This window comes from Seriola dumerili, unplaced genomic scaffold, assembly GCF_002260705.1.
Source record: "Seriola dumerili isolate Sdu_G_001 unplaced genomic scaffold, Sdu_1.0 BDQW01000138.1, whole genome shotgun sequence".
In the NCBI taxonomy this organism is placed as follows: Eukaryota; Metazoa; Chordata; class Actinopteri; order Carangiformes; family Carangidae; genus Seriola; species Seriola dumerili.
This window is the reverse complement of record NW_019174393.1, coordinates 7,479,449-7,503,142: the sequence shown is the minus strand read 5'-3', so window position 1 is coordinate 7,503,142 and position 23,694 is coordinate 7,479,449. Positions and strand designations below refer to the sequence as shown.

General features: G+C 38.9%; 1 protein-coding gene across 2 annotated transcripts in view; it reads right to left on the bottom strand.

The window, feature by feature from the left end:
- Positions 1 to 4,990: 4,990 nt before the first annotated feature.
- The window catches only part of LOC111224510 (plasma membrane calcium-transporting ATPase 1), a 38,391-nt gene continuing 19,687 nt past the window's right edge, over positions 4,991 to 23,694 (bottom strand). Inside the window, exons 6-22 of one of the 2 annotated variants that reach the window (XM_022749020.1) lie at positions 21,822 to 21,983; positions 20,988 to 21,026; positions 18,787 to 18,942; positions 18,336 to 18,550; positions 17,767 to 18,009; positions 17,412 to 17,653; positions 16,565 to 16,802; positions 15,511 to 15,690; positions 15,339 to 15,426; positions 15,118 to 15,224; positions 14,736 to 14,927; positions 13,815 to 14,028; positions 13,481 to 13,692; positions 13,205 to 13,312; positions 11,534 to 11,722; positions 10,828 to 10,917; positions 4,991 to 8,229 (exon numbers count right to left, since the gene is read on the bottom strand). In XM_022749020.1, the coding sequence (XP_022604741.1) occupies positions 7,843 to 8,229; positions 10,828 to 10,917; positions 11,534 to 11,722; positions 13,205 to 13,312; positions 13,481 to 13,692; positions 13,815 to 14,028; positions 14,736 to 14,927; positions 15,118 to 15,224; positions 15,339 to 15,426; positions 15,511 to 15,690; positions 16,565 to 16,802; positions 17,412 to 17,653; positions 17,767 to 18,009; positions 18,336 to 18,550; positions 18,787 to 18,942; positions 20,988 to 21,026; positions 21,822 to 21,983 (3,062 nt within the window). In that variant the 3' untranslated portion in view covers positions 4,991 to 7,842. The remainder of the gene's footprint in view (positions 8,230 to 10,827; positions 10,918 to 11,533; positions 11,723 to 13,204; positions 13,313 to 13,480; positions 13,693 to 13,814; positions 14,029 to 14,735; positions 14,928 to 15,117; positions 15,225 to 15,338; positions 15,427 to 15,510; positions 15,691 to 16,564; positions 16,803 to 17,411; positions 17,654 to 17,766; positions 18,010 to 18,335; positions 18,551 to 18,786; positions 18,943 to 20,987; positions 21,027 to 21,821; positions 21,984 to 23,694) is intronic. The other variant, XM_022749019.1, reaches the window with a different exon arrangement.

Below are 23,694 nucleotides of genomic sequence, written 5' to 3'. Positions count from 1 at the left end.
TCACTTTTTTGCCATACTATACTATGTGTTTTTTTTTCACTTTTTTGCCATACTATACTATGTCGTTATTTCACTTTTTAGGCCTTAATCTACAATGATGTTTTTCTATTTTTTATGCCTTACTATACTATGATATTTTTATGTCTTACTATCGTAAGACTTTTTTTTCACTTTTTATGCCATACTATACTATGTCGTTTTTTCACTTTAAAGGCCATACTATACTATGTGTTTTTTTTAGCTTTTTATGCCTTTCTATACTATGACGTTTTTATGTTTTACTATCGTAAGACTTTTTTTTCACTTTTTATGCCATAATATACTATGTCGTTTTTTTGACTCTTTATGCCTTACTATAGTATGTAGTTTTTTCACTTTGTAGGCCTTACTATAGTATGTAGTTTTTTCACTTTTTATGCCATACTATACTATGACGTTTTTTCACTTTTTTGCCATAGTATACTATGTGGGTTTTTTCTTTTGTTTTTTTTTTCTTTTTAGGCCTTACTGTACTATGATGTTTTTTTTTTTACTTTTTTTGCCATACTGTACTATGTCGTTATTTCACTTTTTAGGCCTTAATCTACAATGATGTTTTTCCATTTTTTTATGCCATACTATAGTATGTCGTTTTTTTCACTTTTTATGCCATAATATATTATGTCGTTTTTTTGACTTTTTATGCCTTACTATACTTTGACATTTTTTACTTTTTTTGCCTTTCTATACTATGACATTTTTATGTCTTACTATAGTATGTAGTTTTTTCACTTTTTTGCCATACTATACTATGTGTTTTTTTTTCACTTTTTTGCCATACTATACTATGTCGTTATTTCACTTTTTAGGCCTTAATCTACAATGATGTTTTTCTATTTTTTATGCCTTACTATACTATGATATTTTTATGTCTTACTATCGTAAGACTTTTTTTTCACTTTTTATGCCATACTATACTATGTCGTTTTTTCACTTTAAAGGCCATACTATACTATGTGTTTTTTTTAGCTTTTTATGCCTTTCTATACTATGACGTTTTTATGTTTTACTATCGTAAGACTTTTTTTTCACTTTTTATGCCATAATATACTATGTCGTTTTTTTGACTCTTTATGCCTTACTATAGTATGTACTTTTTTCACTTTTTAGGCCTTACTATAGTATGTAGTTTTTTCACTTTTTATGCCATACTATACTATGACGTTTTTTCACTTTTTTGCCATAGTATACTATGTCGTTATTTCACTTTTTAGGCCTTAATCTACAATGATGTTTTTCCATTTTTTTATGCCATACTATAGTATGTCGTTTTTTTGACTTTTTATGCCTTTCTATACTATGACATTTTTATGTCTTACTATAGTATGTAGTTTTTTCACTTTTTTGCCATACTATACTATGTGTTTTTTTTTTCACTTTTTAGGCCTTAATCTACAATGATGTTTTTCCATTTTTTATGCCTTACTATACTATGATGTTTTTATGTCTTACTATCGTAAGACTTTTTTTTTTCACTTTTTATGCCATACTATACTATGTCGTTTTTTCACTTTAAATGCCATACTATACTATGTGTTTTTTTTAGCTTTTTATGCCTTTCAATACTATGACGTTTTTATGTCTTACTATCGTAAGACTTTTTTTTCATTTTTTATGCCATAATATACTATGTCGTATTTTTCACTTTAAAGGCCATACTATACTATGTGTTTTTTCACTTTTTAGGCCATACTGTACTATGACATTTTATTTAACTTTTTTGCCATACTGTACTATGTCGTTATTTCACTTTTTAGGCCTTAATGTACAATGATGTTTTTCCATTTTATTATGCCATACTATAGTATGTCATTTTTTTCACTTTTTATGCCATAATATATTATGTTGTTTTTTTTGACTTTTTATGCCTTACTATACTTTGACATTTTTTTTACTTTTTTTGCCTTTCTATACTGTGACGTTTTTATGTCTTACTATACTATGACGTTTTTTCACTTTAAAGGCCATACTATACTATGTGTTTTTTTTAGCTTTTTATGCCTTTCTATACATAACGTTTTTATGTCTTACTATCGTAAGACTTTTTTTTTCACTTTTCATGCCATACTATACTATGTCGTATTTTTCACTTTAAAGGCCATACTATACTATGTGTTTTTTCTTCACTTTTTAGGCCTTACTCTACTATGACATTTTCTTTAACTTTTTTTGCCATACTGTACTATGTCGTTATTTCACTTTTTAGGCCTTAATCTACAATGATGTTTTTCCATTTTTTTATGCCATACTATAGTATGTCGTTTTTTTCACTTTTTATGCCATAATATATTATGTAGTTTTTTTCATTTTTTATGCCTTACTATAGTATGTAGTTTTTTTCACTTTTTATGCCATACTATACTATGTCGTTTTTTCACTTTTGATACCATACATTAGTATGTAGTTGTTTCTCTTTTTTGCAATACTATACTGAGTTTGTTTTTTTTTTTGTTTTTTTTTACTTTTTAGGCCTTACTTTACTATGACCTGTTTTCACTTTTTTGCCATATTATACTATGTCATTATTTCACTTTTTAGGCCTTAATGTACAATGTTGTTTTTATGACTATTTATGCCATACTATACTATGTCGTTTTTTTCCAATTTTTAGGCCTTAATATACTATGACGTTTTTATGCCATATTATAGTATGTTGTTTTTTTCACTTTTTAGGTCTTACTGTACTATGTGGTTTTTTTTACTTTTTATGCCTTAATCTACAATGATGTTTTTCCATTTTTTATGCCTTACTATACTATGACGTTTTTATGTCTTACTATCGTAAGACTTTTTTTTCACTTTTTATGCCATACTATACTATGTCGTTTTTTCACTTTAAAGGCCATACTATACTATGTGTTTTTTTCACTTTTTAGGCCTTACTGTACTATGACATTTTCTTTAACTTTTTTGCCATACTGTACTATGTCGTTATTTCACTTTTTAGGCCTTAATGTACAATGATGTTTTTCCATTTTTTTATGCCATACTATAGTATGTCATTTTTTTTCACTTTTTATGCCATAATATATTATGTTGTTTTTTTGACTTTTTATGCCTTACTATACTTTGACATTTTTTTTACTTTTTTTACCTTTCTATACTGTGACGTTTTTATGTCTTACTATAGTATGTAGTTTTTTCACTTTTTAGGCCTTACTATACTATGTCGTTATTTCACTTTTTAGGCCTTAATCTACAATGATGTTTTTCCATTTTTTATGCCTTACTATACTATGACGTTTTTTCACTTTAAAGGCCATACTATACTATGTGTTTTTTTTAGCTTTTTATGCCTTTCTATACTATGACATTTTCATGCCATACTATCGTAAGACTTTTTTTTCACTTTTTATGACATACTAAAGTATGTTGTTTTTTTCACTTTTTATGCCATACTATACTATGTTTTTTTTAGCTTTTTATGCCTTTCAATACTATGACGTTTTTATGTCTTACTATCGTAAGACTTTTTTTTCATTTAAAAAGTGAAAAAAACAACATACTTTAGTATGTCATTAAAAGTGGAAAAAAAAGTCTTACGATAGTATGGCATGNTCACTTTAAAGGCCATACTATACTATGTGTTTTTTTTAGCTTTTTATGCCTTTCTATACTATGACATTTTCATGCCATACTATCGTAAGACTTTTTTTTCACTTTTTATGACATACTAAAGTATGTTGTTTTTTTCACTTTTTATGCCATACTATACTATGTTTTTTTTAGCTTTTTATGCCTTTCAATACTATGACGTTTTTATGTCTTACTATCGTAAGACTTTTTTTTCATTTAAAAAGTGAAAAAAACAACATACTTTAGTATGTCATTAAAAGTGGAAAAAAAAGTCTTACGATAGTATGGCATGAAAACGTCATAGTATTGAAAGGCATAAAAAGCTAAAAAAAACACATAGTATAGTATGGCCTTTAAAGTGGAAAAAAAGACTTTTTTGCAATACTATAGTTTTTTATGCTTTCCTATATAGTGACGTTTCGTATTCCTTACTATACTATGACGTTTACGTGATGGTTTTTGTGTCTTACTATACTATGACTTTTTAATTACGTTTTTTATGCCTTATTATGCTATGTTTAATTTCTTATGTGCATATCATAAAAAAAAAGAAAAAAGAAAAAACAATGTTTGGTTGTTTCATATATAACAAAATAAACAGAAAAACTGAGTCTTCAAATTTCCTGAATTGCTGACCTGCTGTAAACAAGCCTGTGTCACCCCTGCACAGTAGTAAGAGGTGGCCTTTTTGGAGGAGAGACAGCTGTGGAAAACATTTCCAACAAAGCGTCCATTGTGTAAGAGTCACTGGCAGCTTGCACAGATGAAGTTACCTTCTGTATGTGCCTGACAGATGAACCAACCATAACACTGAACTCAAGAAGTGTTCTGAGAAAGGGATAAATCTGAATTCATCTTATCATCACTGCTCACAAAGACAGTAGTTATAAACTTGGATCAGCTGTTGTTTGCAGAGGACAAACCAGTTAGACAGGAATAGAGATTGTAGAGCAAGTGCCCTTACCAAGTTAAGATAAAAGAGGCAGTTTAACTTTTGCAGCTACATAATCTGAATCTTTCACAGATTGCAGAGGAAGAAATTTCCAAACATCATTGAACAAAAATGTAACAAAAACCACCTCATCCTTATTTATACTCATAAACAAACAGTTACCGGGAGTTAACAAAGAATATTAGTTTATAGTGAATTTAACCTTTAACCTTGTTCATTAGCTACAATGGTTACAATACATTTGGAAAGTTATGCAGTGAAGCTATGCATACTCCTTTGCGAGAAAAATCACCCTGTCTGCAAAAATGTTTGCTAGGCGTCACTGTAGAAATGAGGGATTTTCAGCTCTGCAGCATTCACCTTTGATCACAGTATTTACATCCCATAACTACTGCATGATAAATGAAAAACATGGCCCTGCAGTTAGGCTAAATACATTTTTTATTTTTAAAAACCATACACATTACTCGACAAGTTTCAAATGTAAATCCAATCACGATATCCATTTAAAATGCTCAAGATAAACAGACATGAAGTACTTTTATTTCCAAATGTTAAAAGATAAAAAAATAATAATCCATAAAACAGATGGAAAAACATTCATTCCCATTACAGGAAGAAGCTACAGAACAAACTCCTCATATGGATTCCGCTTGTCTTTTCAATTTCTCACTTTATATGCAATCCTAGCTGCTATTTTGTCATCTGTAAAACAAGGAAAACAAACTTATTTCCTCAGAGAACGTTGTGATTTAACATTTTCACCTCCTTCCCCTGTCCACGGCCCTTCAGGCGGAGGCCGCCAGAAGGCTGCAGGAAGAATCTGCAGCCTGCTGCCGGAGACATCCTGTGTGGTTGACAAGCACCGTCCCAAACATTTAATTAAGTAACAAACTAAAAGAGGCCTGTTCTCTTTCACACCATTTGCACCCTGAGATGAATATTCCAGAACAACACACATTTTAGTGGCCAAAACCCTCCCCATATAACGTGATTGGTGTCAAATCATCCAAAATTTGTTTAGTACGATGAAAGGTATCATCATTATCATAAAAATACAAAGGTACATTTTTTTTATCATGATTTGTATCAAAATTATTTTTCCCCAAGGAACGCTATGAAATAAAGTACCCTGTGCAGATAGATACCAGTGTATGCCTAGTCTTTATTCTTGAAAAATGCACATGTCCAATTCTTTAGCGTTTCCAGTACATCAGGTGTCAAAAATATTTTACAAACAAATCAAATTCAGCAACATTTAATCAAGATGAAAGAGTCTTATGGACAGGGCTGAAGAAAAAAAAAAAAAAAAATTTCCATGGTTTTTGATTTTTAAAAAGGTCAACAAACCAGAACTCGGAGGAGTAAAACTACATTTGAATAATGAAAATAATTCACTTGCTTTTGACCAAGACAATGTTTTACTATCTAAATACACAAAGTCTGAAGTTAAAAGGTTTTTTCTTTATAGATTTCTTTTAAATTAAATACCTTTTTCTATGCCTGAGTAAACAAATGTCAGTATTGTACATTGGCAGGGGGCTAACGTTTTGCTGAGAGAAACAAAAAAACAAAAATGCACCAATTTAAAAAAAAAAAAAGAAAAAAAAAAGACCAGGATCCATATTTATCAAGCATCCAGACAGAAGTCAGTCCTTACAATCCCAAAATTTGAAGAATGAGGCTTATTTAGTTCTACTTTTAGCTGGAGGAGTAACAGAGTTTAATCTGTGAGGAGTTTCCTGAAGGTGGCAAATGATGGGACCAAGCATCATCTAAATTATTATTGTAGCCAAGGCACATTCACGTTTAGTCTATATGAACTTCTTATTTAAAAAATAAATAGGCGCACTGGTTGAATAGCTCGAAATACAGCACTGGTTTGAAGTCAGCTGGTTGTTTAAAAAAGCTGATGAACTGTAAGTCATTTTAATGCTTTTGAGTTTTGGCAAAAACTAATTTTTAGCCTTAACGTGCATAAATTAGCTCGACATACACCCACAAGTGAAGCGGTTTTCTTTTTCCTGCTATTCATCTACGTTAGCCTCTTCTGAATGTAACTAATAACAACAACAAGAGCTTGTAAAACCACAAAAAGCTAAAAGGAAAACTTTTACTTCCTGCTGAAAGTGACCTTAGGAGGCTTCATAAGGACCTCGTGTCGGACTCTGAGGTAAGACTTTGTTTCCTAGTCCAACTCTCAGCAGGATTCTAGGGCGTGATTCTGAGATGCTTGCTAAATACGGGCCCAGATGGTTTTTCTAAAATCCCTTTAATGAGTGAACCTTTCAACATGTGGAAATCCTCGAACACAACATACTGAATGAAAAGAGAATCCAGAACTCCAGAAGGTTTTGTGCACATGAAAACTATCGAAGAAATGGAAGAAGTAAATATTTATAGCAACGTGAACAGAGGCCCTAATTGTCTTTCCCGTCCCGTCTCTTGTGAAAAACACCTCGCCCAGTGGACCTCTTTTCTATACAAGCCTTAGTGTTTATCGGTTTGGCTAGAAGGTTCTATATTTATCTACAAATATATAACAAATAAAACTTGCAGGCAAAAATAGTTAAGTTTCAATAGAAACACCCTTTTTCCTGAAAATACAGCAGTATCTGAAATAATCCTCTCATTCATTTTTTTCTGTCCCAGTTTTCTGCATCATACATCAGGAAGCTCTTTTGCCTACAAACAGAAAAAAAGTATCTACAAACTTTGTAAACAGACCTGCTTTTTCCAAAAACATAAATAACTCAAAATATTAACAGCCAATGGAGCAGAAATAAGTTTTGAATGAGCAAGGGCCAAAGAGATAAATATACAACACCATTCAGATAAAAGAGAAGCTAAAGGTTCTTTCATCGATCTTCAAGCCAGGAGGAAGACCTCCCCTTCTCAATTCAAATAATATTAATAATAATAATAATATAATAGAATAATAAAAACAGGTCACTTTCAATCTGAGTTTATAATCACCCCTTGTTTACCGAGAAAAACAAAAGTTACCAAGGAGGGAGGGGTGGAGTCCTTGTGTTGTAGTGGGGTATTAATAAGAACCAAAAATAAAAGAAGACCAAAGCATCCACACCAAGCCGTACATTCCTCTGAATGTTTGCTGTTCTTTTAGTCCAGCCCAAGCCAAGCTCACACGTGACTCTGCTCTCCTTCTAGCCCTTCGTCTCTCTTCTCCAAGTGTTCGTTCATTTTGTCTGAGTTGAGCTCCTTGGTGGGTGGGTAGAAAAGTGGTGGTAACGTGTGGAGCGCAGGGGGTCAGATCAAAGGGAGGTCTCCAGGCTGTGTAGGGGGCTCCCCGGGGCCGAGGGGGTTCCTGATTTGGGAGCCTCTGGGAGGAGGTGGTTACTGCTCTCCACAGCGTTATTGTTCTGGTTTGGGGAGGGGGAGACCGGCGTGGTGGGGGCGACGGTGGTGGCAGGCGAGGGTGAGGGCGGCGTGGGCGTGGTGTTGCGGGGGCTGGCGGAGTTGCGCTTGGTGGGAGCGTCGTCCTCTGCGTCGGTGTCGTCTATGAGGGGAATATGGGGCTCAGAGTCCTCTATCCGAAATTCAGGGTGGGTCATGAAGTTGTGGATCGATGTTCGCGACTCAGGCTTCTCCAGCCCCTCATAGAGGGAGATGGAGCTGCGGAATGCATTCACCACCCGGATCTGTAGGGAGGGAGAAGGGACAGGGAGCGGGAAAGGCACATATTTAGTCACATTCAGTACTGATACGTGTGTTTTGCATTTTAACACCTGGATAAAACACCACAGATAAAAACCTAGGATGTAGGTTTTATTGAGTCAATAATAGGTGAGTTTTAGGGGCAAAAAATTATCAGTGAGGGGGGAACTCTCAGAGACACGTGCAAGTGTGCAGTTATTTCTAGTAGTCAAATTACAACTTATAAAACCAGTTAACTGTAAGCTGTCCTTAACCATTTTCTAGACTACGTTAGCCTCAAAGCCACTGTCAAAGTCTATTGTTCAGTTAAATTCAGTCCAGTCTCACTGTGTCACTTCCTGTTTGTCCAAGTCACCCTCTGTCCTGCCAATTTATTTATTCTAGAGACAGACAGACTGTCACTGATTTAAAGCCTTATCCACAGGCAGGCTAAAACCACATGCGAACGCACACAACTAAAGGCATGAGATAGACTTGAGGCATTTAAAATGCATCGCGTTTCAGTATGTTTGACAGCCTGGACTGTAAGCCTGTGTGGAGCAAGTGCAAATTGCAGTATTGGGTAAACTAAAAGTGTTTCTGAGAGATAGGAAACTTGAGTTGCACCCGGTGAAGACAAACCTGACACTTGACTCTGTGCTTGCAGCGAAACTATTCTTTAAAGTCATGTAGTAAAACCCTTGGGGTGGGTACAAACCAGTGTCAAACTCAATGCAATGTATGCTCTTTTTGTTTGTAAGTACAGTGGTAGTATTTCACAAAACAATTGGTAGAGACCTGTGTCTGATTAATCAAAATGCAAAAGGGAACCAAGAGACAAGAGAGATGCTGTTCTTTAGACAAGAACACATCCAGAGAGAGAGAAGGACAGAGGCTGGACACAAGATTTACTGTTGTTGGACATGCTTAGGACAGAGTAAAGAGAGAGAGCGAGAGAGAGACAGAAAGAGGCAGAGGAATAGAGACAGAAAGAGGAGGACAGACAGAGAGAGAAAGGGGTGGTCAGTTTTAGCTAATGTTTGTGGAGTAAAAACAAAAAAGCTGCAGCAGCCAAGCATGTCTACAAGCTGGTATACATGTCAAAAACAGCACAAAGAGAAAAAACTCACAAACGAGACCAGAGACTTTGAACCCATGCAGAGCGCGGCGCTACCTTGTGTTCAATGGTAGTAAACCTTTGAGTATAGCCCATGACACATTTCACAGAATCTAAAGAAGAATATGTGGGGAGTCAGTGGTATTCATTCTTTTAGGGTCTCTTTGGCAACACATTGCCAGGTGGATACATTCTGCCAACAAGTAATCACATAGAAAAAGACTTGGAGAAGAGATGGTCCAGCTGTTTTCAAGAGTGCCTGAAAGGAAAAGTTCAGAGTTTAATAGGGAAGCAGCCGTTGGCCCATAAATGTCAGGAGAGGAATCCCACCTGAGACAGACCTAAATATTACTGTAAGATTGCAGAACTGTTCAATATGCCAGGGACATACAACATTGGATCTGCTGTTAATGTGTCTGGGAAAGTCCCACATGTTTACATTCAAGAGCACAGTCATTTATTCCATTAAGCTGTTTTTAGTGACATCTGTTAGACATTTAAAATCAACTGCTGGTCAGATGGTCTGCCTGGGAAGATCTGAAAGAGAAAAAGAGTCATTGTCAACACGCACACAACAATCCTTGTAAGGTCACGGTCAAGAGGAAATACCACTGTGAAATGATCCGCATCAGCTCTCCACGCAGCGATCTGCCACGCTGAACCGACGACTGGCATGGTGTTAAAGCTGCCAGACCTTCCAAACTTATGCATCCAAACACATCAACAAACTAACTGCAGCTATAAGCTGTTTTTGGAGCCCCCCGCCCCCCTTAACACTCCCTGTTTTTCACAGCAAACTCCCAGCAGGAGAAGAAGTCGTTATCTGTCCACTGACACCTGGATAGATTTTCCTCACAGAGGTCCATGTCATGGTTTGTCTCTATTGTTTTAGGCCGTGATCATGGGCATATACTCAAAACATTTACCCAGCTAGGGACTAGAGAGCTGCGACACAGACCCATGGGGTGCTGCAGGGGCACAGAGCAGACTGAGGCAGCTGCAGACAAACCTGGTGACTGTCAATGCAGAATGTAATTTTTGTCAAATATTAAATGCACATCACCCACCCCACCCCGAGGTAACAGTAAAACCTTTCCATTTCTGAGACCAAAGCAGAAGCAGAACAGAAAACATGATGACACAGAGAAAACACCTTGACGCCAGAAGCGACCTGGCTACAGGGTACATATATATACAGCAGTGTTATCGAAGCAATATGGAAGATGTGGTATATTTGGTCTTTTTTTTTTTTTTTTTGGGAAGAAAACGGGGGAACATTAGGAGAAGCATGAGAGAGTAAACGTGTCAACGTTAGGTGAGAAGTAGAGTGGAGGAGGAAGATGTTAGAAGAACAGAAGAAATAAAAGTCTCATGCACTAGAGGAGAACACGCACTCACACCCCACAGTGGCAGAAGCGGTGTTGGCGGCAGTGGCAGAAGTGGTAGTAGAAAAGGCTACATGTGTAGGGCTAGAAACATTGGTTACATCGTGCTGTTGTTGGCTGGAGTTGGAGGCCTGCCGCCTTAGAGCCCCCTGAAAGGAAGTTCCACTCTGGAACGCACTCACTACATCCATCTGCAAAGAATCAGACAGCGTGACAGGAGAAAGCCCAGAGGAAATAAAACACAACACAGCCAGAGGAGAGAGAAAAGAGAGAAAAAATAAAGAAAAGGCACCAGTAACCATAGAAAAAATGTCACTTGGAAATTGGATTCAGGCATTATAGTTAAAGAGAGAGGAAAAAAGGGGACGGTTGGGTTTAAAGGCACTGATCGGAGGGAGCTCCGACAAAATCTGAACTCACTTTCACTCTTTTCTCTGCAGAATCCTTCCATACTTACAGCTTAAGCCATGCCAATAGTCTTTTAACATTCAGCTTTTCTAGCGTGCTTTCCATCCAATCCAATTCAGTTGATTCTCATCAGTACCTTCAAACTAGTCGTGTTTTAGCAGATAGATTCAGACTGAGTCAGAAATAGGCACAGGAACCTGCTTTAGCTCAGAAGCAGAACAGAAAAAATAGAGGAAGGGCTTTTGTTTTTAGGGCACAAGCCATTCTTTAAGAATGCCGAAAGAAAGAACAAAACATAGATTTTAAGCTGGAAGAGCAGTGGAGGGTTTATGGCTTTTGATTCCCTTGGTGTCGGCTGCAGTGTTCGGGTGGTGCACAGGAAGGTCCATAGATTGTTACCTGAGTCTGGATGCGATTGAGGCCTCGGAACCAGAGGATCTGGCCTCGGCGAAGCTCCCGTTCAGCATGGTCGATCTCATCCATGTCCTCCAGCTCCTCCAGCTCCTCGTCAGGAATCTCCTCCTTCTGGGTGCCGTGGCCCGCTGTTTTCAAGAATTTTAAGCGGCTGGTGGGTATTGTAGAGATTACCTGGAAGACATCATGATTTACATCAGCAGCACTGTCGGCTAATAATGTGACACTCCTCAGCGAGGGAAAACTGACATTTCATTACAGCAGGATGATCCACATTCCTGGGTACATCGCAGACATTAAGCAGCCAGTGACCCTGAAAATTAGCAGCCCTGCCAAAGGGTTGATGGGAGACAGACAGTTTGACGTCACCGGGTTTGCTCCGAGTCTCCAAACCGATCCCACAGTGAAGTTACACACTTAATAGATAACAACACCTTCGGAAGTGAGTTACTAAAAGCTGATAATGATGACGTCACTAATCCTAACAAAGTATTTCATCATTTTAAGATACCAACATGCAAGCTAACTATCTGGTGTTAAATCAGTCACATCAGTTTTACTCCACTCAAAAGCTTCCTCCTACTCCTCACTTGTTTTCCGTCACAATAATATCTTATTATCAATTAATTATATTATGATATAATATCAATAACATCTTCTCAAACATGAGGATTTGTTGCTTTTTGTGTCAAAGGGGATTTTTAAAAGAATATATTTGAGTTTTGGGGAACTGCTCAGATGCAGCAGGTTCTACGAAGTTGCCACTTTGGCCTCTGGGAAATTAGAACAGGCTTCTTTTTTTTTTTAATAGACAAAGTAATTACTCTATTAATTGTGATAACAACCTGCTCATTATTAGATAAGTAAAATAATTGTTAATTGCAGCCCTGCATCATATTTTGAAATGACCCAATGTCACAATGCCTGACCTTAACTGACTACTGATAACCTTTGGGAAATATGGTTTCTGTATTTGCATCATATTCAAAAACAAAGGACAGAAACAACTCTGGTTTGGTATCTGGTATCTGCGTCTTGTTAAAGAACACTTTCTCTTTGATTTGACAAGAGTAGATAATGACATATTACATGCTCTGCACTGGAGGATGAGTGTGGGCAGTAAGAGCAAACTAGAATTACTTAAAAAAGTCATAACTCAGGAATCTTATCCCTCAGTCTCTCACAAAAAGTATAAACACAATTATTCCTAACTACAACAGCAAACTAACTACAAAACTTTACTCTGCATCAGCTCAATCTAAATTATACAGTGTGGTATAACTTTTAAAAATTGCTCTAAATTAAAAGAAAAATAGCCTTGATTGAAAACAATGTTTATATTAGTTTTGTTCAAAGGAAAAACAAGGCTAAATTTCATCAATGTAAAACATCATTGATAATGTGACAACACATTCAGGTAGCTACATAAAAATTCAAGATTGACTAAAGCTATGTACTATGCACTATAATTATGCCATATGAATTGCTCCAAATCTATTTAAATCAGTTTTAGTCTGGAAGAGTACCGTCACAGCGTACTGCTACACCACCATTATTCAGCCACTACGCCACTTCCCACACAGGGGGGCAGTGTTATCCCACAGTTTTGTAACTAGCCAACTGAAGGTGCAGCACGGCTGCATTGTCTCATCTTACCTGTCCCCATAGTAGAGAGCCAAAGCCTAAGAAAGTGCACCACAGCCACTGGTCGATGGTCAGAGCCACGCAGCTGAATGGCTTCCCTCCAAACTGCACTATGACAATCTAGAGGAGCAGGAGGAAGAGAGGAGTAAGTAATTAGAGAGCAAACTTTTAGATCTGATTTTTACAGGCTGAAGGCTTGTGGGACAGATAATCTCTTTTCATGTATGAGTCACCAGCACATTCACAGAGAAACCTTACAACTTTGCAGAAGTCTGCAGTCTACTTTACCTGGATAATGAAGGTACCAAAGACAATACTACAGAAGATGAGGTTGTTGAAGATGCCATCAAAGACATTCCTTTCTCCGTGGATCTTGCGGGCATTGATCTCATTGAAAAGCTGCATCATTACAAAGGTATTGAAGACAATTGTGTAGTGTTCAGAGGGTGGGGCGTGGAGGGGTGCGTTCCTGCCGCTGTCAATATCAAATATTTTCTCACCTGCAGAAACAGTCACAAGAGGACTTTTAAAAAAAAATGAATGGATAGATTTACCAAAGATAAATACAGCCAGTCCACTGGCTCCATGCTCATGAAGACCTATGCCTAATACAGCTTCTTACCAGCAAAGAGCAGAGAAAAGATGATGATTAGCTGGTACACTCCCTGACCGAGGATGTTCTTCATCATAGTGCGGGAGATGAGAGGCTTGTTGCGGCCATATGGCTTCCTTAGCAGCAGGGCTTCTGTGGGGGGCTCTGTGGCCAGAGCTAGTGATGCAAAGGTGTCCATGATCAAGTTGACCCATAACATCTGTACTGCTTTCAGTGGAGAGTCCTGGAGGTCAAGAGACACCAAATTCAGTTAGTTTCATAATATCACAAATATCAAGGAAATTTAGAGCATCAATTAGAGAGATTCCACTTGACTCAATGAACTAAATTGCATGTGAAAAAGAAATTATTTTGCTGCCTGCTCTGTAATTGAGTGCATGTTTATAAGCTGTGGTAGCATGAGCAATGATGAGTGTGTGTTTTGACATGAGGTCTAAGACTGATAGTTGGTGGAAAAGAATCCTTTGAGAGAAATGACAGCCATTTGGTTTCTGTGCACACGAACAAATAGTGTCACAAAACGAAGAGTTATGGTTACAGGATTTTTTTACAGGGATTTTTTGAAAAAGCTGAGAAATATATGAATATTTTAAATAAATCTGCAGTATTTTGTTGGAGACACTTAAATCACTCCATAAGGCTGCAGAATTAAGCAACAAAAGACAAAAAAATAGAGAAATTTCACAGGTGCTTATAATTTTTAATGCATGAGGGAATTCAATGAATAGACCATTTTAGAGACAATATACAGCAAATAAGCCAGTTTAAAATGTGCACAGTACTTATTTCTATATTTTCAAAATGCTATCAGACCCTGTGTTTGTGTTTTATTGCTGGAAAACCTGTGACTGAGATACATTTTTTATTAATTTCACTCTGCTGCTGCAATAGCTTTTTTACCAATGTAAAACAAACTCTGTTGGTGCTAACCTGTGTGATGCAGGCTCCTGTAAATGCTACGATGACAGCTACCACATTGACAGTTAGCTGAAACTGGAGGAACTTGGAGATGCTGTCGTAGACGTTGCGTCCCCACATGACGGCTTTGACGATGCTGGAAAAGTTGTCGTCAGTCAGAATGATGTCAGACGCTTCCTTGGCTACATCTGTGCCAGCAATACCCTGGAGACAAAAAGATGATGATCAAGGATCTGTATCTAGTCACAACATGTTTAACATCATTATGCTTCTACATTACCATTATTTTTCAGAACCAACTGTTGTGGCCCAGTTTGCACTGGAGCAGGGCATAGCATGTATAAAATGAGCTGTGATATCTGAAGCATTTCACCTGTAAACAGAGAAAACTCACCATGGCAAAGCCAACATCGGCTTTCTTCAAGGCAGGACCATCATTTGTACCGTCTCCTGTCACTGCCACTACTTGTCTCTGTTCTATCACGGTGCTGTCAATAATACCTAGAATAGTAAAACATGAATATTTTTAAATGAAACCACTGAAGCCTAAAACAACACACAAGCAAATTAGTGACAACAAAACATTTTTCACACAAACCAGTAAAATAAAACTACCTTTCACTAGCGTGTGTTTGTCTGTGGGTGACGAGCGAGCCAGTACTCGTAGTTTGGGCCAGATCTTGTCAATGCGCTCTTGTTCAATCTAGAAACATGAGACAAAACCTAATAGAATCCCAACAGTACATCTGCAACAGTCTCTGAGGTACAGTATTTTGCTGTGGCCCACCTCTCCTTTTTCATTGCGTATCCTTCGGTTGAACTCTTTGCCCTCCAGGCACAGGAAGTCGTCTCCAGGCAGGAGGATGCCACACTTGGTGGCGATGGCTCGAGCTGTATTAATGTTGTCCCCAGTCACCATTCGTACTGTGATGCCAGCGCGTTGGCATTTCCTGATAGCGTCTGGGACCTGACGGAAAGAGGAAACACGATGAAGGAGGAAATGCATGTTGTGTTTGCCTGTGGATCACTGGGGATGTCAAAATGAAAGCTCAGCTTAGCTATATGTATGTTAGCTGTATCTAAACATTGAAACAAATGATTCCTTGTGTTGTAAAGATTTCATTAGTAACATCAAACTCGGCAGCTCTGCAGCTTTCAGGTTTTAGTTGGGTTTAGATTTATACAGAAGCTGTATGTTGGAGTCTCACTGCTCTTATCAAACTCCTTTTCAACAACATGTAAACAGACTGGACGGAGGCACTCCCGCAAAAGCTTCAATATCATAACTGCTGCATTGGTTAGTATTTGACGCTTGCTCAAATGTGGAGCCACTTCTCATGTTTAAAACTGGCTGACGCAGCATCTCTTGACGCCGCACACCTGTCCCCACCTGTCAGATTTGGGGGAGGCTGTTTCCCAACCATTCCTCTAACTTTCCAAAAACTGTAATCAGACATCGTCAACCACTGTGACTACTCAGCTGAGCCCGAGGTGAGAAGAGAGCGTAGGTTTGAACTGCTCTCTCTAGCTTTCCTTTTTCATTCTTGACACAGCTATTTCTGTTACTTTTCATGTGAACAAGAAAGTGCAACACGATGAATGTCTTCCAGGACAGACTGTCTGAAAATATGCGCTGTTATTTCCAAATTTATTAGTGATATAAGTGTACCCACAAGCCAGCTTTACTTCCATTATGAGTGGTTCCGCTGAAAATAATCCAAGACACACAACTCAATTTTTGTTCATGAAATCAAATTCTCTCTAGCGGTTTCAATGAAGTCAACAATTATTATGTAACCACAGGCTGATACTGTTTGTGTCCTCTGTGTGTAGCCGCTAACCTCAGGTCTCACAGGGTCTTCAATGCCCACCACGCAGACGCAGGTCAGTCCAGAGAGGATGTCATTTTCGTTGTCCCAGTCAGGCTCACCCTCGGAGGCAGGGAAATCTCTGTATCCAAGGCAGATGGTCCTCAGGCCCTCGGAGGCCATGGGCTCGATCACTTTCTTAACCATGTCATCTCTGTCCCGTGGGCGGAACACCTTGGACTCACCGTTTGCCGTCAGGATTTTATAGCACCTGGGAGGGGAAACCGGGATATATTGTAAATGTAGAGAAGAAGTTTAAGAGACAGAGGGAGGAGTGTAGGCGGGAAAAACATCCAGAGGAAGAAAAGCATTACGAGAGATGAGGAAATGTGGATGAAGAAGATAGGTAGAGAATTGTAAAAAGAGGATAATATTGATGAGATAAAGGAGTAAGGGAAGAGGAGAAGACAAAGCATTTGAATGGTGAGCTGCAGTAGTAAGAAGTCACACTAAGCCGTCTGTGGGTTAAAAAGAAGCCTGCTTGGTTAAGAGGCTTACAGAGTTGTTACCGGCTCATTTTCTCAGCCCCTGTTTTTAAGTCGCAAAGTAAGGGGCTTGGGTGGGATGCGCTTGAACTTCTTAGCTGCTTAAGCCATTACACATATCATTTACTGCAAAGTCTGGCCAGCTGGAGCAAGTAAAAAAACCTACAGAATAACCTTTCATTGAGTAAAATCATCAGAGCATGTCTCGTCACTATAAAATTCCAAGAGGAACACTGGTATAAAGATAAGCCAACCACACAATCCAACATATACAACAAAACGAAAACAAAAAAAACACATACAGCATTATTACCAAAGATGAAAACTGTTCTCACTTTTTTAAGAGAATTTCTGAGGCTCCTTTGCTGAACATACGGTAGCTGCCATCAGCCATCTTCAACACAGTGCTCATAGACTTGCGGACTGAGTTGAAGGTGTACACTTTGTATAATTTTTCCTCGGGGATCTCGTTCCGGATAGCCTGGTAGTCACGCTTCAGGTCAGTAGCAAAGCCAAGCAAGGCACATTCGGTCTTGTTACCCACCTGCCGTGGCAGGCCCCCTTCTTTCTCTGGAGGCTGAAGAAAAATTGAGAAGACAGTCAGTAATTTCCTAAAGCTGAATACATAACAAGGGGATATTCAGTGTGATACATGGTATATTTTAGACACACAGCATTTCACAAGCCTACCATGATCTTTGTGGTATATGCACAGTTGACTGCGATGCCTAGAATCAAGATGTCTAAAATGGAGGAGGGGATGTTCTCTGGCTCAGGGACTTTCTTGTGGTGCTTCTCAGCGAGGTAGGCCTGCACCACGGTCATGCGGTTCATCGTGAGGGTACCAGTCTTGTCTGAGCAGATAGCGGTAGCATTGCCCATGGTCTCACAGGCGTCCAAGTGACGTACCAGGTTGTTGTCTTTCATCATTTTCTGCAGGGAGACAAACGATGCATCAAATGATTACAGACAGCTAGTGTAAAGCATTATGCCCAAGCAGAAATTCAACAACACACTTTCTGTGCTGAACATAATAGTTTCTTGTAGGTAAAAGAAATGTGTGCAAAGGTTATACGACTGAAATTAGTAGCTCCTTGATAGGATGTTGGCCCACAACTTCAGCAGAGGGGATCATTGCTTGGCTTTAGGGTATCAGTTAGCCAAGTCTCCTTGACTTAACAGCCTGGCTGCTAGTTTTAATAGGCTAAAGTGTAAGCTGGTCAGCACTGGGCACAGGTCACTTGGCTAGGAGAATTTACCTTAACGGAATATGCCAGGGAGATTGTTACAGCAAGCGGCAGGCCTTCAGGAACAGCCACCACCAGAACAGTGACGCCAATGATGAAGAATTTCACAAAGAACTGAATGTAAATGGGTGTGCAGTCCTTGTCCCAGGGTAGATTCTGGATCCAGAAGGTGTCTACTACAAACAGCACCACCAGGATAATAACAGTGATGGCTGACATAACCAGTCCTGGCGAGAACGGGGGAGAAAAGGAAGAAAGAGGATGGTCAATGAATCATAAGGATACCATTTACCAACAGGCTACTTTTAATGGAAGTAATTCTGAATAGAAGACGTTAAAGAAAGTTGGAGATGTAGGCAACAAAAACACAGTTTTATTGTAGATGAGGGGATAAAGGAGTACATCTGCATCAAGTCTGTATGTGGTACCATCTTTAGCAGTTAGCTCTTTTTGTCCGACTTACCTGCTTTGCCAATCTGTACAGCTAGTTTGGTCAGTTTGCCCTGGAGAACAGACTTCTCTTTCTTTGGGAGGTTGGCTTTCTTCTTCTCCTCTGCATCAGCTCCTTCATCACTGTTCAGAGGCTGCATTTCCATTGCAGCACCATCCTGTGCTTTAGCTGCAGCAGAGAGAGAACAAGAAATAGCTGTTAGATGAAATGCCCTGACAGTTACACTAGTGCACTGGCCACGACATTCTACCGGTGTCAAGTAATGCACACAGTCCGGCACTGATACTACATTACACTGTTTCTGAATATTCAAACAGATTCAAGTCTGAAATGGAAAGGATTTTCTAATCAGACCAGTCTAGCAGTTGTAACAAATCTGCATAATCCAAAGAAACAAGAGCTGCATTCTTCAATCAGGCACCACGTGAAGCCTATTTGCTTACATTTGCAAGACCAGAAATAAAAACTGTATTCTCAACGTGACATCAGTGTATGAATAAACTATATGGTCAAATGTTTAATAATCTAATCTATATGGTCATCTTTAATATTCAGGAAATATGAAGCACTTTCTAGCTTGCCTGTTGTGGTTTGGTTGTGAAAATCAGGTACATCAACAACAGGTTTAGACTAGATTGTATCCCTAAGTCATTTGATTATCTGATGTAGCAGGTAACAAGTCACAGCAAGTAGCTTCAGCTGCTTCATATGACAAAACTCCTGGAACATGGGAATATTTCAAGTATGACACAATGGAGCACTTTATTTCAAGATAACACATTAAATGAAAGGATGAGAAGAAATGTCACATCACTCAAAATTTTTGCGTGCTTTATCTGTGCAACTTGGGAAATGTCACTGTTATTATGTTTGCAGTGATCTGACTGCACAGTAATTAGCAGAAAGATTTGGAAGTGTAATTACTATCCTCCCACCTAGAGATTTCAAGAACAGGTTAACCAGCTAGTAGCACTGGGATGTGTCTGAGGAATCACCTCCTTCCTTGACAGCACCCACAGCAGTTGTTTCCAGTTAAATTCCCATAAATCTCATTCATCTCTTCCCCAATGTCCCTCAGGACCCCCCCTTCCTCGCCTGCAGAACTGACAGGAATCCCAAGCCCATATCTAACCAGGTTACCTTGGAGACACAAAGCCTCTAATGGCAAAGCAGGGAGGAGAGGCAGCCGGCAGGCCAGCAGGGGCTGGTCTCTGTCGTGTCACTCACCACGATAAAATCATTAGTTCTGCGGGGCACTGACGCTACTGCTGCTGCTACAGGGAAACTGACACATCTTTCCCATCTCTCAGTTCACTTCTGCTAATATCATTAACATTCATTATGTGGCTGTCTTTTGTCATTTCTGCAGTCTTGCTTTTTGTGTCTAATTTGTCGATTTACTATGGTATAGACTGGCATGGCACTGTGTGTGGACGTATGCAGCAGGGAGAGGAGGGGCATTATCACTGAGCTACTGCAGCTGCTGTGGACTGTGGCTTGTTCTGCACTTACATGGCCTGTGTAATCTCAGTCTAAAGGATTACTGTTGATTCCTGGCAGGCAGAGGGAATCTGTGCACCAGGGACTAGCGCCAGGGTTGTGGCCACAGACCCAAGCACTACTGATCATGGTGTCCCAGGAGGACTACAAGCCTGGCTAGCTGTCTGAGTTACCCCCAAACAGCCTCATTATCATTGTTGTCAGTCTGAAATTGCACCAGTGCAAGTCTTACAGTTTGACTCTGAATAGTTCGGATTGGGCCGTCAATAGAAATCAAATTGTGGGGGCCTGAGGGAGAGTCGGAGAGAGAGATGGGTGGGAAAGCAGATGTTCTGGCCCCAGAATTGTTGCATGGCTTTAATCTCCTCATCACTAATCGCTATAACTGGATTCAGTAGCACCTGCTGCTCAAAGCGCAATGTGCCAGGGAAGGACGAGAAAAGAGGAGAGAGAGAGACAGAAGGGAGGGTCAGACAGTACAATGGATAGGCAAGAACATCCCGTACCAAGTATATGCCGACATAGGGTCATGCTAAAATATGCAACTCCTCATTACTTGCATAAAACCACTGTAGCCAATTATTAACAGATTGAGGCCTTAACCTACATCCAGTGCTGTTAAATGGAGAGTGAGGCTAATACATAAAGGTAGGCACTGAGCTGTAAGGCAGTTATATATGGCTGTGTGTGTTAGTTTGTGTGTGTGTGGTTACCTTTCTTACGATTTTCCACAGATCCATCCTGCTTTTTGTCTGTGGAAAAATACACCGGGGAGTGAGTACTGCAAACTTAATAATTGGTGGGAAATACACAGTTACTGTGCCATTAAGCACTATTGTACAATATCAGTCATGTCATGTATATAATTATGTTAATTCTCTTTGATTAAAAAAGATCCGCAAAAGTTAGTCAATTAAAAAATTTGTTGAGAGAAAACTGACAGACCATTATTCAGCAACTATTTCAATGACCGAGCAATCACATTTGTCATTTTTTAAAAAGTAAAATACCAAATATTTGCTGGTTCCAGTTTCTCAACTGTGACTTTTTTTCTTTATCTTCTTTAAGATCTTTGAGTTTTGTACTGTTGGCCAGACAAAACAAGACATTGAAAAGACAAAAAACTTGGATTGTGGGAAATTACATAAACTGTCTTCTAATATTTTTAAGACTAAAGGATTAATCAAGAAAATATACAGCAGATTATCAGTAATGTAATAATTGCTAGCTGCTGTCCTATCCATAATTAACTGCAGAGCCTCCTACAGCTCAGCACTGGAGCTTGAATCTGCTGTGAGCTCCGTAAGAGGAACCCCTTGCTTGTGTAAGTAGTCCAACCTGTGTTCTTAGTGTGCATTCAACTCTGCCACTGCAACTACATTTTTCTGCACAGGCTCAGATCTTTCTGCTTTCAATACGTCAAGGGCTCGATGGAAGCTAAAGTAAACTGCCTGTGAGATGCATATGTGCAAACATATGTACCTGATGCATGGACTGATCAATACTCATGGAAATAGGAAGGTAAAAAAAGTAGTGAGGACACCAACTTTTTCTTTGTTTCTTCTTCTCCTCCTTCTCCTTTTTCTTTTCCTCTTCTTCGTCGTCATCATCCTCACCGCCCCCGAGTAAAGTGAAGATAATTCCAGTTTGAGAGTTGACACCAACAGCAGTGACCACCATTTTCCCTGAGCCTTCCATTACATGGGTGCCTTTAGACAGACAAGGAAAATAAAAATGTGAGTCAATAAGGGAGGGAGGGAAAGGCTACGTACAAAATCTGACTAAATGATACGCGCTGTTTCACTTTGCTTCCAAGATTACTTATACCCTGTTTCAGCTTCAACTTTGACCATGACATTTCTAACTTATTTGTTGCTTTGACTGTTTAATTTTGGTTCAGACTAAATGTTGAGCTAGATTCCTCTGCTTACTGAGAAGGTGGTTTAGCCGTGCTTTCAAGTGGCATGTTCAGCTACACACAAGAACGAAAAATAAATGCAGGTTTTCAAATGCAGGCAATAAATACAAAAGGAATGGCGCACATGCAAGTAAAAAGAGGAAGATGCAAATACCCTCCAAACCTTTAATCAACAGCCTTTAATCAAAAGCCAATTGTCAGTCTGGGTGAATTAATGGAAATCCCAGAGGGTTTCTCCAGAGTTTAATATCTCTGGCTCACTATCCTTCTCAGGACACAGGAAAATCTTGTCGATTTATACAGAAAAAGCAAGTAACAGAAGAGAAGACAAGCTACAGTCAGAGTAAAAAGAGCAAACATGGAGAGGCTGAACGGAAAGGCGTAGAAAGCATTCTCTCTTGCCTTTGTTAATTAGAGGATGCTTTCCTTTCATTCGTGAGAGTGATGGCATAAGGGATATGGCCTGTGCTAAGGGGAATCTAAAAGCAGTGGTGGAGCAACGTGTATGTACGCACATACACACGCACATACACACGCACATACCTTCGCACACACACACGCACACACACACACACACACACACACACACTGCACACTGTGCACACACACACACTGCACACTTCTCTCTCTTGGAGGCGTGCCAATAGAGAGCCAGATGAACTAAGCAAAAAGTGTTTCTTCTGAATCCCTACACACTTCTTGGGAACTGAGCAGAGCAGTGAGGACAAAGCTATCTGACAGCAGAACCACAGAGCTGAAAAGGCTTTGTGCACATGGAATGTCTCCACAGCAAAACTCAAAACTATTACAGCCTCACATCTGGGGAGTGTTGTATGGCTGATAATTGATTACACTGAGCAGCAGAATAGGGACACCGGTTCACTTTCAATTCTAATCCAGTTTGTCACTAAAGACATTCAAATGTACATCATAGCATTGAATCCACAAAGAGACTTATCTTTAAAAGCGGAGCAGGAGCTGTGTACTACAGTGAATAGTGGTTTCAACTGTTCTTAGCTGATTCAAGTAAAATCTTTGTTTTCATATTGTATGAGGATGATGGGTGTAAATCAAATATTAAACACGGTTTTGAGGCTCATAAATGAAACATAAGAAGTTGCTCTACAGTGGAGCACACTGTTCATTTGTCCTAACACTAAACTGGGAAAGTCCCTGCTTTACAGTTCGGGCATCAAACCAGTGCTAGTACTTTCAAATGGCCTAACTGATGAATGTATGCCTCAGGTGTATGTTGGATGTTTCTACAAAGCTGCACAGCAGATTAAATACAAAAAACATAAGGGCATTACATCGAAGGTTTTGTTTTAATAACTAGAATTAATTTTTGAAAATAAGATTAAGGTCAGTCTCTGTATTTACCTCCCTGTGCATGTGACCAAAATTGAAAAATGTATTGCATTTTGATATGATTAAATTGCTCGAGGGTTACCTGTCATTTAAATCCAATAAAGACTGAACTAGACTTTGAAGATGATGAGCAG